This window comes from Rhopalosiphum maidis, chromosome 1, assembly GCF_003676215.2.
Source record: "Rhopalosiphum maidis isolate BTI-1 chromosome 1, ASM367621v3, whole genome shotgun sequence".
Taxonomy (NCBI): domain Eukaryota; kingdom Metazoa; phylum Arthropoda; class Insecta; order Hemiptera; family Aphididae; genus Rhopalosiphum; species Rhopalosiphum maidis.
In genome coordinates this window covers 18346261-18361194 of record NC_040877.1, presented here as the reverse complement: position 1 = coordinate 18361194, position 14934 = coordinate 18346261, and the positions used below count along the sequence as shown (strand labels likewise).

Here is a 14934-nt window from a genome sequence, read left to right as displayed (position 1 = left end):
AATATTTAATTATGAACCAAATTATAACTACTAAAACTATCACAAAAAAAACTATATCCAATAAAAAATTGTTGATTATCTGAGCATCACTCGTACTAAGAATATAAACTTCTTTACGGTGAAATTGTCGGCACAAATCTCATCACCCGAAAATTATTTGTCACTTTTTCCTAATATTCGATCAAAATATATGATTAAGCATTTTACTTATTTTTTAAATTTACATTTAGTATAAAAACCAAACTGCACTAATTTCACGACACACAAATTATTTGTTTTTAATTAAAATTTTTTATTTATTTTTAATATTTTTATTATTCCATGTGCAACTATCAGACGATAAGTTTTCAATGGACCAATTAACATTAGTTCGAATCCTACGGTGAATATATTTTAATTAAATTTGTACACAAAACACTTTGAATGCAGGAAAATGTATTTATTTATTTTAAAAAAAAATGTGAACAATTTCTTGTTTATTTATTTAACATGTATATTTATCACATGAACATTATTTATCTTGAATTTGGTCATATTTAAGTAATAGTCTTGGGCTCTTGGCATTTGATGATCGAAGTTGACAGTAGATTGACAAATTATAATTTTCAACGGTTAGCTGAAAAGGCCTGTCCGCGATTTTAATTGAATGAATAGCGATCGACCACTAAAACCAAATAATACAAAATTATTGTATTTATAATCTTTTGTTTAAACATCGTTTTAATATCTAAAGCGCTTGTATTTATAATATTAGTTGAAGTCGTGATTTTTTCTCATTGTTCAATTATATTTTATATAACGCGTGTGCAAATTGCAAATCTTTTCTATTTTATTATTTTTGATTATTATATTTTTACCTTTTTATTATAATATTGCGAGGGCGAATCACCTACTTTAATATAATACACGAGCGCTAACCACCACAGGACTCTTTATAACATTAATAATATTCCTTATTCACAGTAAAAAACAGCCAATTAGATAAAAAAAAATCCAAAGACATAATGTACTAAGTAATGTTATAATAGTAATAAGTAAGTTTATTTAAACAAGAGGAACGAAAAAAAAAATATATAAATATTAAAAAGCCGATGATATGATAGTTATGAATTTATGATTTAAAAATATAAATTATAAAGTGATATGAATATAATTTATGATGATGATTTTTATTATAAATTATATTATATTATTTAGTTTTTATATAGCGATAAATTGATTATAGCCAATATATTCACTGACAAATTGTGAGTAACTGATTTATTATTATTTCGATATTGTTTTAAGCGAGTTGATATGGTTACAGTATCATAATTTGACTTATTATTAATTAATTTATATTGTTGTTAGCCCAGATGACCGATATTTATTTATATAATTTTTGTTAATACAGTGACTTATTATTTGTATTTTCATTGAATCAATAAACGTAACCCTTTTTCAACCATTAATTTTAAAGTTTTCAAGCATAGGAACACCTTATGTATTATAAGAAAAATACACATAATTATGTATACCCACTTATCTCGCATACAGATCAATATATAACCCGTTGCAATAGTCGACTAAGTTGTTACATACAAACGACCTCAATGTGGTGCCCTTTACCAAGCTGAAGAGACCATCTCCACCGAAAGTATTCGGTTTCCACGAAAGTTCACTCGTGAGGTTATTGGTCAAAATAGCATTTATAATGAAACTCTGAGTCATGATTGTCGATGTGGGGAGAGCCTTTCTCGACCCTTCTGTCAACACGCCGGTCAATAACTCCACATCATCGACGCTTTGGTACAAATTTTTCAATTCATTAGCGGTTTCCCAGTTTTTGGTTAGCTGGAAAAAGCTATCGTACGCAGGCAGCCCGAATCGTCTCCGATAGTTATTAAAACTCTGCACGGCATGTTCTCGGGATAGCTTCATCAAGGTCTTAGTCAACGGTTTCGTCGAAAACCCGTCGTTGTGAGCCGAGATCCTGCCCATAGGTTCGCTGATCATGAACTGCAGCGTATTTTTTAAGCCCTCTTCCAACACTTGTCTAATAACATTCAAGAATTTATTTGAATAAGTATATACTGTTTATATATGTATAATGTATATATATAAATAATATATAATATACATTTCACGGACGTCGTATTATATCAGTGACCTGATAATCTGCTCTAACCCCTCACCCCTACCGAATCCATTAATACTCTTTAATAACCGTTTAAGAGCTATACTTGAAAATAACTTTGTGTTCGTTCATATTGTATAATATCATCCCTGTATCACGAATACTTTAAATAGTTCAGAGAGTATAAATAATATATTATTAAAAAATACAAAGATATAATGATTATGTATACAATATATTATATAGATACACCTTGTATACAAATCCTCGACTAAACGTAATATTTCGTTCAAAGTTTATCATGGATGAATTTTAAATTATGCGTTTATCCAAATAAAGTTCCAGACTTACTTGCTGTTACCAAAGAACATCGAACTCATAGGAGCATTATTAAACTGTTCCGGTAGACTAGACATGGCCATAATCAAAACTAGTTCAATTGGTGTGGTGGAACTACTGATGTTTTGAATTCGGTGGTGATAAACTTCCGGACGGAGCTTTAATGGATACGCGTATCCTGTATGCATATTTAAGATTTCGTTCATCATTATTGTCATCATCTGACCGGTGACAACCTTTCTAGCAGTCTTGTAGATATCTTCATCTGTCCCTTTCGAAGACGACATCAGTGACAGCATATCACACACGCGGTTGTGTTCACGGACCCAAAGTGTCGATATTGCATAAAGCATTGGGCTCAAGCTCAACATCTTTGGCTTCCACATTCTGCTGAACTATTTCACAAAAATTGATATGTCGAATGATTTTTTTTTACAGTTATCATTTAACACTCACTAAATCTTAGAATATAAACGATTTTGAAAATAATTTTTTTTTATTAAAAAACAACATATTTGAAAAAAGTAAATTTTTAGTTTTTTAAATGATAGGTTTCATATTCTAAAACTGAATATTTTTTCCCAGCATTTCAACGTACTAAAATTTAATTGGGAACAGTGGCGTACGCAGGATTTTTTTAAGGGGGGTATCATAAATCATAATTATATGCAGAAATTGATTTATTTTTTTTTAGTTATCGTTTCATAATTTGAACAGATACTTATTTTTAAGTGGGATGTCATATCTCCCTGACACCCCTCTGCGTACGCCACTGATTGGGAATAAGTTAATTTGTTATAAGTACCTATTAAAAGTTTAAAGTGCGAAATAGCAATGCAAATATTTTGCAGGGTACAGCTATATAATATACCACACCACTCCGCACATCTTAACTTTTAATATTTCTTAGTCAATTATAACTAATTCTATTTTTATTATTCAAATAATTAAAAGTTTACTTTTTCTTCAACAATTTATTTTATTATGATTTAAAATTATGGAAAAAAAAAATTCAAAACTGTTAATACTGTTTAAAATAATATTCCGTATAATATTAAGCTGCTATTCTATATATCTTTATATAACTTTTATTATTTCTAAAATTCGAGGAAAATTCTATTCGGGTCATACATAAAATTCAATTAAAGTTACTCACTGAGAATGAAAAGGTCGAAACGCAATCGACCGAGACGTCCGTTGTTTCGAGGAATTCTTTTAAGTATACGTTTGAGCGTAGTATCGATGACATATAAGGTGCATAATGTTCGTTATTAATGTACAGTGTCTTGAGTTTACCACCAGAGAACGATCTCAACGATCTTTCCGACTCTGCGTCATTGCCGTATAGTTGGGAAGCCGTTACCTATTTATGGGCATAATAAAATACAACGTAAATATAGAGGTTGTGGTATCATTTATAAACGCGTACGTAATATAATATTATTATTATTATACACGAACCGTTAAGTTGGAATTGGAGTCGAAAAATTGCAAAATGAAATACTGATAAAAAGCTTGAAATAGTAAATTTCGATTTTTTAGATCTGGTTTGAACTGGCCGGATTTACGTTCAAAAATCTCGGTATACAATGTATTTAGCGGCGATAAATTTTCTGAAAAAAGTAAAATATGTTGATAACGACGTCTGAATACTTTGATAAACAACAATTATAATAGTTTTAATCCGCACTATACGACCATGGAAATATTAAGTTTACTTTATATTATTATATTAGCGAGAGAACATTTACTGTCGTTTGGACACATTAGTGGACGCGAACGTGGCAATAATCTCCCGTCGATGTCCAGTTCGTTTGCCTCACTGCCGGGACTATAAAACCCGTCATCTAAGCTTTTCAATACCCTTTGATGATCTTAAAATAAAAAAATAAATATATTATGTGATTATTATATATACATGATATATATATATATATGATAATATAATAAAATACTATGTTATGACGAGTGTTTTCTATTCTATTCGAAAATTATTGACCCGACTAAAATTAATACACTTATTAGGATTGCGTTTAAATTATCGTTTTGATTACAAATATTTAAATAATCTTTAATACATTTAGCTTGAGTTCTTGTTTACTTTATAGATATCTGCATATTAACTTGACAGATAAAATAAATTTGTTTTAATTATAAGTACTCGTCAACCATATATATATAGTTAGTTATATTTTCAAAAAACAATGTTAACTCCAAATATTTTGAATAATAATTCTAAATTCCGTTTAATAGGTATATATGTATAACATATAAACATATTCCTTAGATAATACAAAAAAATGATGTTTTGATTTGACAGTCATAATGTGGTAAAATTATGACAAGTGTCTGCGGCATTACATTTTTAATTTAGGTTATTAAAAAATGCGAATGATATATCATACAACATAAAACTTTTAATATTAATATTACTATTATACATATATTGTTGTAAAAAAACGACATTTCGATGTTTTAGCATCAAATATTGTTACCTACGTTATTGTTCATACATACTCGTATCAATTGATATTATTACTATACCAATTATATAATATAGCTTTTTTTCGTTTTGACATGAAAATAAGCTTAATTCATTATATCATTACATAACTTACATGCGTAAACGGTCGCCAACTGGCGTCCCGAAGTAAACGGAATGATGCACCACCAATTCATCGGTATGCCCCAGCTTACGTCCGAATCGCGGATCCATGCCAATACCGTTGAAATGAACGACACGGATTTCGCTGCATAATTAATATTATAAACAAAACAAACATTTAATTATTTAATCGATTATATTATATCGACTTATAAGATTGTAAATAATCGTTAAATGTATCAAGCCAAGCGAAATTTGCACAGGAACCGAAATTATTTTTATAATTGAGTCACTCGGGTGTACAATACATAAACTCGCTATACTCGCCTTTCTCGCATTTTTCCCCACTATAGTTTGGTGTGCATTCGCACACAATGCCCTGTTCGTCGCCGTTATATTTTAACAACCCACCGTTTTCGCAACGGCGGATATCGAACGTGTAGCATAACTTCACCTGCTTTTCCAGCTTGATTCTTGCTTTCTCTAAAATACAGTGTAGTATATTATATTATGTTAATAATAAGACTCGCGGACGCACAAATTTTTCGTCTGATGAAATGTTGGGTGGTCAAAATTATTTTGAAAAAATAAAATAATGTAATAACTATTTCAAAGGCGACCCGTTTCGCCACGCGGTAAAATACTCACTAATGTTATTATCTTCATAGGACATCACGAGTATCATTATAACGATGAATATCAAGGAATAGTAACCCGGATAATTGACTGAAAACAAAACGATGTATTAAGTTTTACGTACAACGGATAAAAAGCAGTGACTGTCACAGATTTCGGTCGCAAGACGTTTGAAACAGCCCGTATAAGAAACTACATTCGTGAGTAGGCTAATTCATTTGTCAAGACTTTTATATCAGAGTAACGCCATTATATAGCTCTATATTATCATAAACTGTTATATTAAATGTTGAATACTTACAAAACAATTTTAACATTTTAATACAGTTGAAGGGAAAATTCATGATCAATGACCGTACAAAAACGAATCGTTAGTGCTGTAATAATAATAACTGAAAATATTAATATAACAATTAACAATATAATATCAGATCGGTTTTATTAACACGCGTGAATTATCGTTGAAACAGTAACAAAAGTACAATGATAATTTAATATGAGTGTCAATCAAACTACGAATGTATTATAAAACAATCTCGTTGTCATGCGTATAACGAAATAATATATAAGTAGATTCGTGTATAATATTATATATTATGTCGTTTTGACAATATAATAATTATAATATATGTGTGTATGTGATAAATAGGGAATACAAAAATACAGTATTAAGAATACTGTTTGTTAAATACATTTAGTTTAAAGTTAATATAAAATTTAAAGAAAATTTTAAAAAAAATATTAAAATTTACATAAAGTAAAAGCAAACTCATTAAAATAAAATTTCAGGTATACGTTATTTGTGTTTCAATGAATAATATTTCAGTAAATAATAAAATACGTAAAAATCAGGAATATTATAATTCATTTCCCGATAATTGTTCGTGTTATGCGTAGACCATGATAAATTTATTCAGGTTATATAATGTGCTTTAAATGATATAAACGCAGTAAATTTATATGGTATTTAAAAGTGCTGTGCATAATATTACCAGCATTAATATTTACAGGTATATGAAGTAAATTGCAACTACTAAAATTATCACAAATACTATATCCAGTAAAAAAATTGGTTGGTTATTTGAGCATTGCAAGTATTAATAACATAACTTTCTTATACATTGACACTAAAAAATATGCAATCATTTTTAAACGAAAAGAGAATACTACCTTATCATATTCGGTCGAAAGTACGAGTATCAGCCACATGATCGGATTAATACCTACACAATCACTCTAATATACAAATAATGTTTTCGAAAGAATATTTCTTTTGCCCTATTTACATTTTATTCGTGGATAAATCACATTCCATAATAATAAAGTAGTAAGCATTGACTATCTAAATAAACTAAATTTTATTTTTTCAGTTTCTACAACAAACAATTATTTGAACCCCGATTGATATACTTATTTAATTTCCATTGTATATAAAACAGTATGCCTGATGCTCGGTATTAACGATCAGTTTCGCGTTATACCATATTTATTATTTTTTTTTTTTTTATTTTAAATAAGAATTAATTATTATATACAATTTATTACAACCGTCTTGTAATAATTATATGTATGTTACTGTCCACTTAATTATTTATTTTTTTAAATAAAGTGATTTTTATATATATTATATATTATATCTAAAACTGTTTTCTAATTATTATTATTTTTATTTTATGTTTTCATCGTGGGAGATCGTGTTTTTTTCCGTTTTAAGTACCACTATCGTTCTCTCCCGCATTTCTAACCAGCGTTTGACAAAATCGATTAAACAACAATTTCGAGTCTTTAAACGTTTAGAATTTAAACCATAAAAGTTTTGTTGTGATCCATTTATTTTTATCGTGCCAATGGATTGAGTTGATATGGGCAGTATATATTTTATATGGTTTTCGGACCAGATTTTATGTTCAACGAAACGCCGGTTTTTTGTGTACCTGTCACCGCAACAGGCATACGCGGGTTTAGGAACCTTCTAATTCGTTTTTTATGTGTCTTCGACTTGACATAAGCCCAGCTCTTAGGGTTTTATGTTCGAGTTTTACGATGACGAGTACCTATAGGTACTTCAGTTGTATATACGTCAAAAATTAATGTACTTAATCATTACAACATAAATCGAAACCGCGTGGCGTGGCCCTGCGCCGGAATCAATGTATTAAGATTAACACTATTATATCGTGTGAGCGCTAACTGTTATTGTACAATTTTACGCGCAACTTCGAAAAACAAAAATAATATAATAATTATAAGTGTATATTCATCGATCACGATTATATCAGTAAAAACTATATAGAGATCTAAACCGATCGCGGTGTGTGATTACACACATAATCATTATACCATTATACGGGTATTTGTTAAATCGAAATATTATGTCGAAATAAGTGTCGGTACGTTACCGAGAGCTATTAAATTATCAAAATAATTAATATCGATTTGACGTTAATTGCAGATGCGTAATATTGTATATAAAAATGAGAGATTCACCTCTAGAGTTGGTGTCGACTGCTTGAAATTAACACCCCAACTTTGTCAAGAAAATTGCATTATTCATTCCAGATAGTTTTCCCCTAAGCCTATAGACACAATTGTTATTTTGCGTGTTTCTGATTGAAAACGATATTTAAACTGAGTGTTACTATAATAGTGGCACACACAAAAATTATATTTGTTGTATGGCATTGGATTCATATTACAATAAGGTCGGTGAAAGATTTTCGTCTTAAGTTACTGCGTTGTAAACCAGTGCGCTCGATCCTTGGATGTATGGTGTGATCCATTGTACGGTGATACGCGTACATCAACCCGGTCCCAACACTTTAGAATTTTTGAAAATCTTATTCATAATCGTTTAGTATGATATTTTCATACAATTTTCAAAATGTGTATGACCTTGGTTTTCCATAATCATGGACAAATATTGGAATGTGATAGAGATGTGGTTTTAGTTTCAATATAATACTAAATAATAATAAAATGGTTAAAAATATACTCAAACGTTTAAATTTAACTTAATTTGTGATAATGTAAAAAATACAAAATGTTTTTTCTTAATACAAGTAATAAAACCAACAAATAATTTTTAAAGAATAAAATAAAAAATCATCTAATATTTTGCTTACAATTTTTTTTCAATAATTGTGGGAGAGGTATACGAGCAAAGCCCCCCAACGGTCTGTGTTAAGTAATTGTGCACTTGTAATATAATTTGTAACCGTTAATTTGAGCTCCTCTAGTTAATTTTTCCCAATTCGAGCACGAATATGCTGGTTACAAAGTGAGTTCTGTCCTTATCTGCGTATATAATATTGTAAAACAACTCGGCGCTTTTTTCCTATGTCTGTCCCCTTTTAAATTCCTCAGTTCTTAACCGTCAATTGCGAAATGATTTTGTTAGCCAATTGATGAGTGCATCGTGCCTATACGGATTCCTCTCACAATTTCTTAGCTATTGCCAATACTTGATTAATGTTGCTGGTCGTAACATATTTATGCAACCAAAGGGCCTGTGCTCGTGGTACATGTTAAATAAATATCATAGTATTATAATAGCATAATATGGGTGTATAAGTCATGAACGTAATACGAATTTTTATTTAGAAACATAATGTTTACAGTACGTCTGAGAATTCGTTTCAAATTCAAAAACCAGATAGGTCGGGTTCTGATATGTTGACACATTTTACGACGCCCCCCTCGTTTCGTACTATGCAGCGTTGGAGCAGGTGCCGAATGCTTATAGGTTTTTTTTCCTCTGCAACACGCGGGCGGAGGTGAATATTTTTTTATAAAAGGTATATGTTATTATTGTTATATACTATATTAATTATTAAGGTATTTCTGAATGTTTTTTACATTTTTTTTTTTTTTTGTAGCGTATTCTATTTCACAACGCAACAACAATGTATAATATGATACATTACCAGTTATAATATGCTTACTTAATACGGATTATGGAAAATAAAAAAGGTTTTCGACGGACGTTACTGAGTAACTGCGGTACAGTGTACGTATTATACTGCATTTCACAATAGACCTATATCAGTACGTTAAATTGTTAAAAACCCACCAATCCACGGATACTCACTTTTTTACATTGATATAGTTTGATTTAATTTATCATCTGTTTACCAGTGACAGTACAAGTACAAAAAACTGTTAAAACGCCATCATATAAACGTACTACACGATTGAATGTATCGGCCGTACAGTCGGTATTTGTGAAGATGTATATGTCTTGCGGGCACCTTCCTCCTCGTCATCTATACATATATACATATATTATAACGTATACCAATATGTCCCATATAATTTTACGTTTTATTTACCTTTGTCGTTCTAAAGTGTTAAAGATTTTCTGTCAACTTATCGGACAACGATATAGTGAAAAGTTCAACCGTTTCATATCTCTCAACGGACAAACACATACTAAATAACCTGCTATTAGGCCTGCCCAGTTTAAATGGTCTCAGAAAACGATGAGCATTCGATGAAAACGAAAATGCATATCTGTGACTGTAAGAAATATAATATATACGATTGGCAACGCATGTCCTTGGTGTTTATGGAATGTGAAAGGGGTGCGGACATAACCGGTAACACGTAGCCGCCCGTTTCATTCATAAGAGTACGCCAAGAAAAAACGTATTTTACTGGTCAGAAAATTGATCATTTCGATCATTAATAATTATTAAAATGTAACGATTATATTTTTATGATTTTTTTTATATGAAAAGACTTTAAATTTTGCGATTTTTAAGTTCCGCGGAGCAACAGACGGCGTAATGATTTCGGCCATTCCGACGTCCGAACTGTATGGCCAATTTTCGCTGTCTTCCACGTGCAAATATAAGCGAAACGGCGGTGGTATTTTTGCTGTAGATGGACACCAACCACCGCGAATACGTCAAGTCATCGTCAACATACGATATATAGAGGTATACGTACCTATATAATAAGAAGAACGGCACACGACAGACACGCGTATTTATTCATCTCCGCATTCCGACGCGAAATAATTTCTCCTCTTATATTATTATTGCACAAACGCCGTAATATTTTAAATCGCATTCCTTGTGTTCGCTCGAGCGCGTTTCCATATAGGTCTATGTAATATTATATAGAGGTACACAATATATAATATTATTGTAAATATATATGTATTGTCTGTGTGTGTGTGTGTGTGTGTGTGTATTGACCCGCACTCGCGGTATAAGCCTATAACATACAAACGGACAAACGTGTATGTATTTGGTGGCATAGGCGCGTGTGGGTGCGCACGTAATATATTAATAATATTATAATATTATTGTCGTCCATCCTCGCGGCACACGCACACACGCACACACAAAATGACCCAGACTGACCCGATAGACCGCGAGACCTATCGCCGCCGACACAGACCTCACGGCGATCTCTGTACAGCCTCTCAAACTATAATGATAATGACCGGTGAGGTGGTACTTGCCGGCCACTGCCGTCGTTTCGTATATACGGCGTTAGTGCAGTGATAAACGACCGGAAATCGGAATTTCGCCGCGTTTACGCTGATAACCAGCAGTAAAAAACGAGCGACGGTGATGCACCGCGGGCCTACCTCTAACTCGTATGTATTTTATGCGCAGCGTGTAGGCCTACGTAAAAAGTAGTCGGAGGAAATAAAAAGGTGGCCTACAGACCTAAATAAGTTAAACATGGAGATTATTCCAGACTAGAAGACCCATCACAGTGTTTACATAATATACTCGATTGTGATGGTTGAGAACGAACAACCATTATAAGACCACCCACCGTTATAAGACGTATTGTAACGCAATAACAATATACCCTGATTACACATCGCAGTTGTATAATCAGGGTTGGTGGTGATGGAGGGTAGTTTTTATAAAACTATAATCAAAACAGACGTTTGACTCGTTAAAAACTATTATCATGTTGTTTTTTTGCTAAAAATTATGCCACGGCGTTTTCTTAATTTGAGTATTACGCTTAAGGGATAATTCATTGGCGTGGAAACGTATAAATAAGCAATTCTTAAATACGAAAAAAAGTGAAAAAGTTATCGAGATGCTGTCCTCGTGTTATACATTTTCTTATACACCGTATTGTAATCTGTACATAGGGTTTTGTCATCTTCTATTTTTGTTGATCGTGCTAATATTTACATGTAAGGTTTGTAAATATCCGCGAGTACAATTTCGAAGTATATCAATCATCTCTCCTTTAAAAAACTGAATTTATCTGCAGCTTTTTGAACTCTGAACGTTACAAAATACTCACTAACTCATTATAGTTATTCGCATACTCCAGGGACACCTAAATCTGTGCTTAAATGTCAAAGAGCTGATCTTAACTTTGTATGCACACGATCGCGCATACAATTCGGGCTAGACAGAGTTTTCGCAGATGCGTGTGCAATTCAAACGGATAATAATATAGATAAATGTCAAATCCGTCGTTTTACGGAAGCGTCGAAAAGACAAGGAAAAAAGACATGCTCGGCAATTTCACTGAAATAAACGATTTCCGAATATATTGATTACATTTTTGATCAACTCAAACTATCTATATAAATCTACCCTTTATTGCATCAGGTAGGTGGGCTATCATAATTTTGGCGATTACGAACCAGTCAGTGAATCATTCAGTCCGGACTCCTTATTTTATATACACACCCGAGTATAATATATTTTTTATACACAGACGGTGTGCTTATATATGCTTATAATTCACGAGCGGCGCGAATGTCAGCGGGTGGCGTCGCGTCATTATCGTTAATTATATACTATATAATATACGCGCGTATATGTATAGATAAAAAATAAAAAATGACTATGATAATATGCACGGCGGCTCGTATCATCGTATTAGCTATAATATTATAATATTATTATTATTAAAAAAATATATATATATAGGAAGGTCCTCGGCCAGCCGGTACGTATAATAATATTACCGGTCGAAAAGGGGCGCCCGCGCGTGATATATTGCAAACGATATCGTCTCGTCGACACGTCGTCGTCGAGTTATTATAATATAATGTATGTATAATTTTCGAGTGCGCGCATCGCGTTCAAGTTTATAAACGCGGATCGGTGAAGGTGTAGGTGCGCGCATATATCACGAATAATATATTATTATTATTATTAATACGATTTTTATTTTATATTTTATCATTAAAATGTACACCACATGTCCGAGTGTCGCTGTTATGATGTCATACACTTGTATACAATATGGTACAGGTATACTTTATACACGATTTGCACACGTCGCTAATGGACATACTAATTTTTTTTCTCTTTACTTTTCACTGCAACGTAAATGAAATCTAAACTCACAGAGTTGAAAAAAATTGTCTCAAATACGTCGCACGCGCGCCCGCGAGACCCGTCGAAACCGGTTCGCCGCCGCTATAATATTATATTATATTATTATTAAAATAATATACCACTGCACGTGCAATGCAATATAATAATACCATATTGTGTAGGTACCTATACCTAATGGGATAATACGTACGCGATCATTGCAAAGTAAAGTCATAACTTGGCTATTTCATTAAATTATATTTTATACTGAACCTTTTACTATTTTATAATATGAACAGCATTATTAAATCGTCGTCGGTGTGTGCAAGAACTGCAAGATGACCATCGACCGATCGATGATTATTGGTTTTGTTATGTATAAATGATATAAGCACGAAGAGCAAAACCGAATTTCGCGTATGAGTAAGGTTACTACGATATATACTGTTGCTGGGTGGTTCACCAGCTACACACTACTCTTCACCAACCTTTTTATCATTTATTCCAATTTTTTAAGTAAAAATTCAATTCTTTACTGAGGGTATAACAAAAATATTTAGTCACGTGACCGACTGAAACGCCTGTATGACGTGACGTCCAAAGACGCAAAACGTATGATAACTCTGGAGATAATAATCAGATTTGTATGATTTCTGTTGTACGTGTATAAATATATTTCTTCTATGAAACTGTTTCCACGGAAAAGCGACTTTGAAAAAAAATGGATTTATCCACGGACAAACAAGATTTGGCTATGGTAAATAGTTGAATAGTTTCTAGTTGGTGTAGTAAATGTTTTAATTGCATCAAACAATTTGTTTATTTAAAAGTTCTAAAATAAATTAGTTGAGTAATTATTATAGTCATTAGTCAAACCAACTTGATTCATACTTATTTCAACTATATAAAATTATAAACTAGTAATACTCAAACAAAACTATATTATGAAATAATTAAACAGTTATAGCAACCATAACCATGGCTTGACTGTCCCGGCTGATTCAAAAGTTAGTATTTTGTACTAAATAATGTGAATTGTGAAATATCAAATGATTTAAATTTGGTTTAAATATAATTAAATACGTATAGACACATCGGATAACTTTTGTCTATAGCTAGTTCAAAGAATAGGATTATTATATAATTAAAGTACTTAATGAACTTACACTTATAGCACCTACTTATAAAGTTCCAATTAAACGATATATATATATAGGTATATTGTATAAACCTATATACAATGTCATATGTACTTTGTAGTATACTTCATATTGTATAATACGTGCACACGGATGATCGCCATACTCGTCGTCTTGTTGTATCTATTCTTAATCTTAAGCGTGTATCGCTTTCCAATGCTTTTTTTTTAGTAAAATCATTATGCAACAGCTACAGTCTATCATATTATATTATACATGGTCACTGATCAACGAATTTGACGACAAAAAAAATCGAAGAAGATAAATATCACGAAAGGTTTTTACATTTTAGAATAATCACAATTTCCGAAAATTAATGTTCACTGTCCAGATGTCAAACTACGTTTAAAATGTTTAAATTAAAAACAGTTTGTCTGGGGCCATCAAAACGCATAAATTATTTTTATTTATTCTGCAAAGCGTAGTATCGCCACTCGTTGTCTGGCTGCAGCTGTAATCAAATGGGTTCGAATTGATGTGCCTATATACGACTATGCGTATATGCATGATACTATAATGGGCATATTTCATAAAAATTACGAAACGACATGTAAAAATCACAAATCTAACGGTAAAAACTACAGGAATACAATTTAAACCGTTGCTATACTCGTGACAGTTTTTCCATAAAATAAAACTACAAATAATATCTATCCGTTTAAAACGGTTTTAGTTATCCGTGTTATGTAATGATAGTGCTGTTCGTATCTATAAACGTGCCGAGAAACA

The 14934-nt window shown here is 31.6% G+C and overlaps 1 protein-coding gene across 1 annotated transcript; it reads right to left on the bottom strand.

Moving 5' to 3' along the window:
• Positions 1-511: 511 nt before the first annotated feature.
• Positions 512-5733, bottom strand: LOC113560185 (prostaglandin G/H synthase 1-like). The gene is made up of 9 exons (XM_026965974.1): positions 5709-5733; positions 5388-5543; positions 5074-5205; positions 4207-4329; positions 3917-4068; positions 3612-3818; positions 2468-2850; positions 1582-2035; positions 512-664 (listed from the first exon to the last, which is right to left on the bottom strand). Exons 1-9 carry the CDS (start codon positions 5731-5733, stop codon positions 512-514), a joined length of 1785 nt encoding a protein of 594 aa, XP_026821775.1.
• Between the last annotated feature and the right edge of the window lie 9201 nt (positions 5734-14934).

Coding starts and splice junctions, on each gene's coding strand:
- LOC113560185 (XM_026965974.1), bottom strand. CDS start 5,733: ATGTCCTATGAAGATAATAACATTA. Junction 4,330..5,073: donor GTTGGCGACCGTTTACGCAT/GTAAGTTATGTA, acceptor TTTTATTTTAAG/ATCATCAAAGGGTATTGAAA. Junction 665..1,581: donor GCACCACATTGAGGTCGTTT/GTATGTAACAAC, acceptor ATTTGGTTTTAG/TGGTCGATCGCTATTCATTC.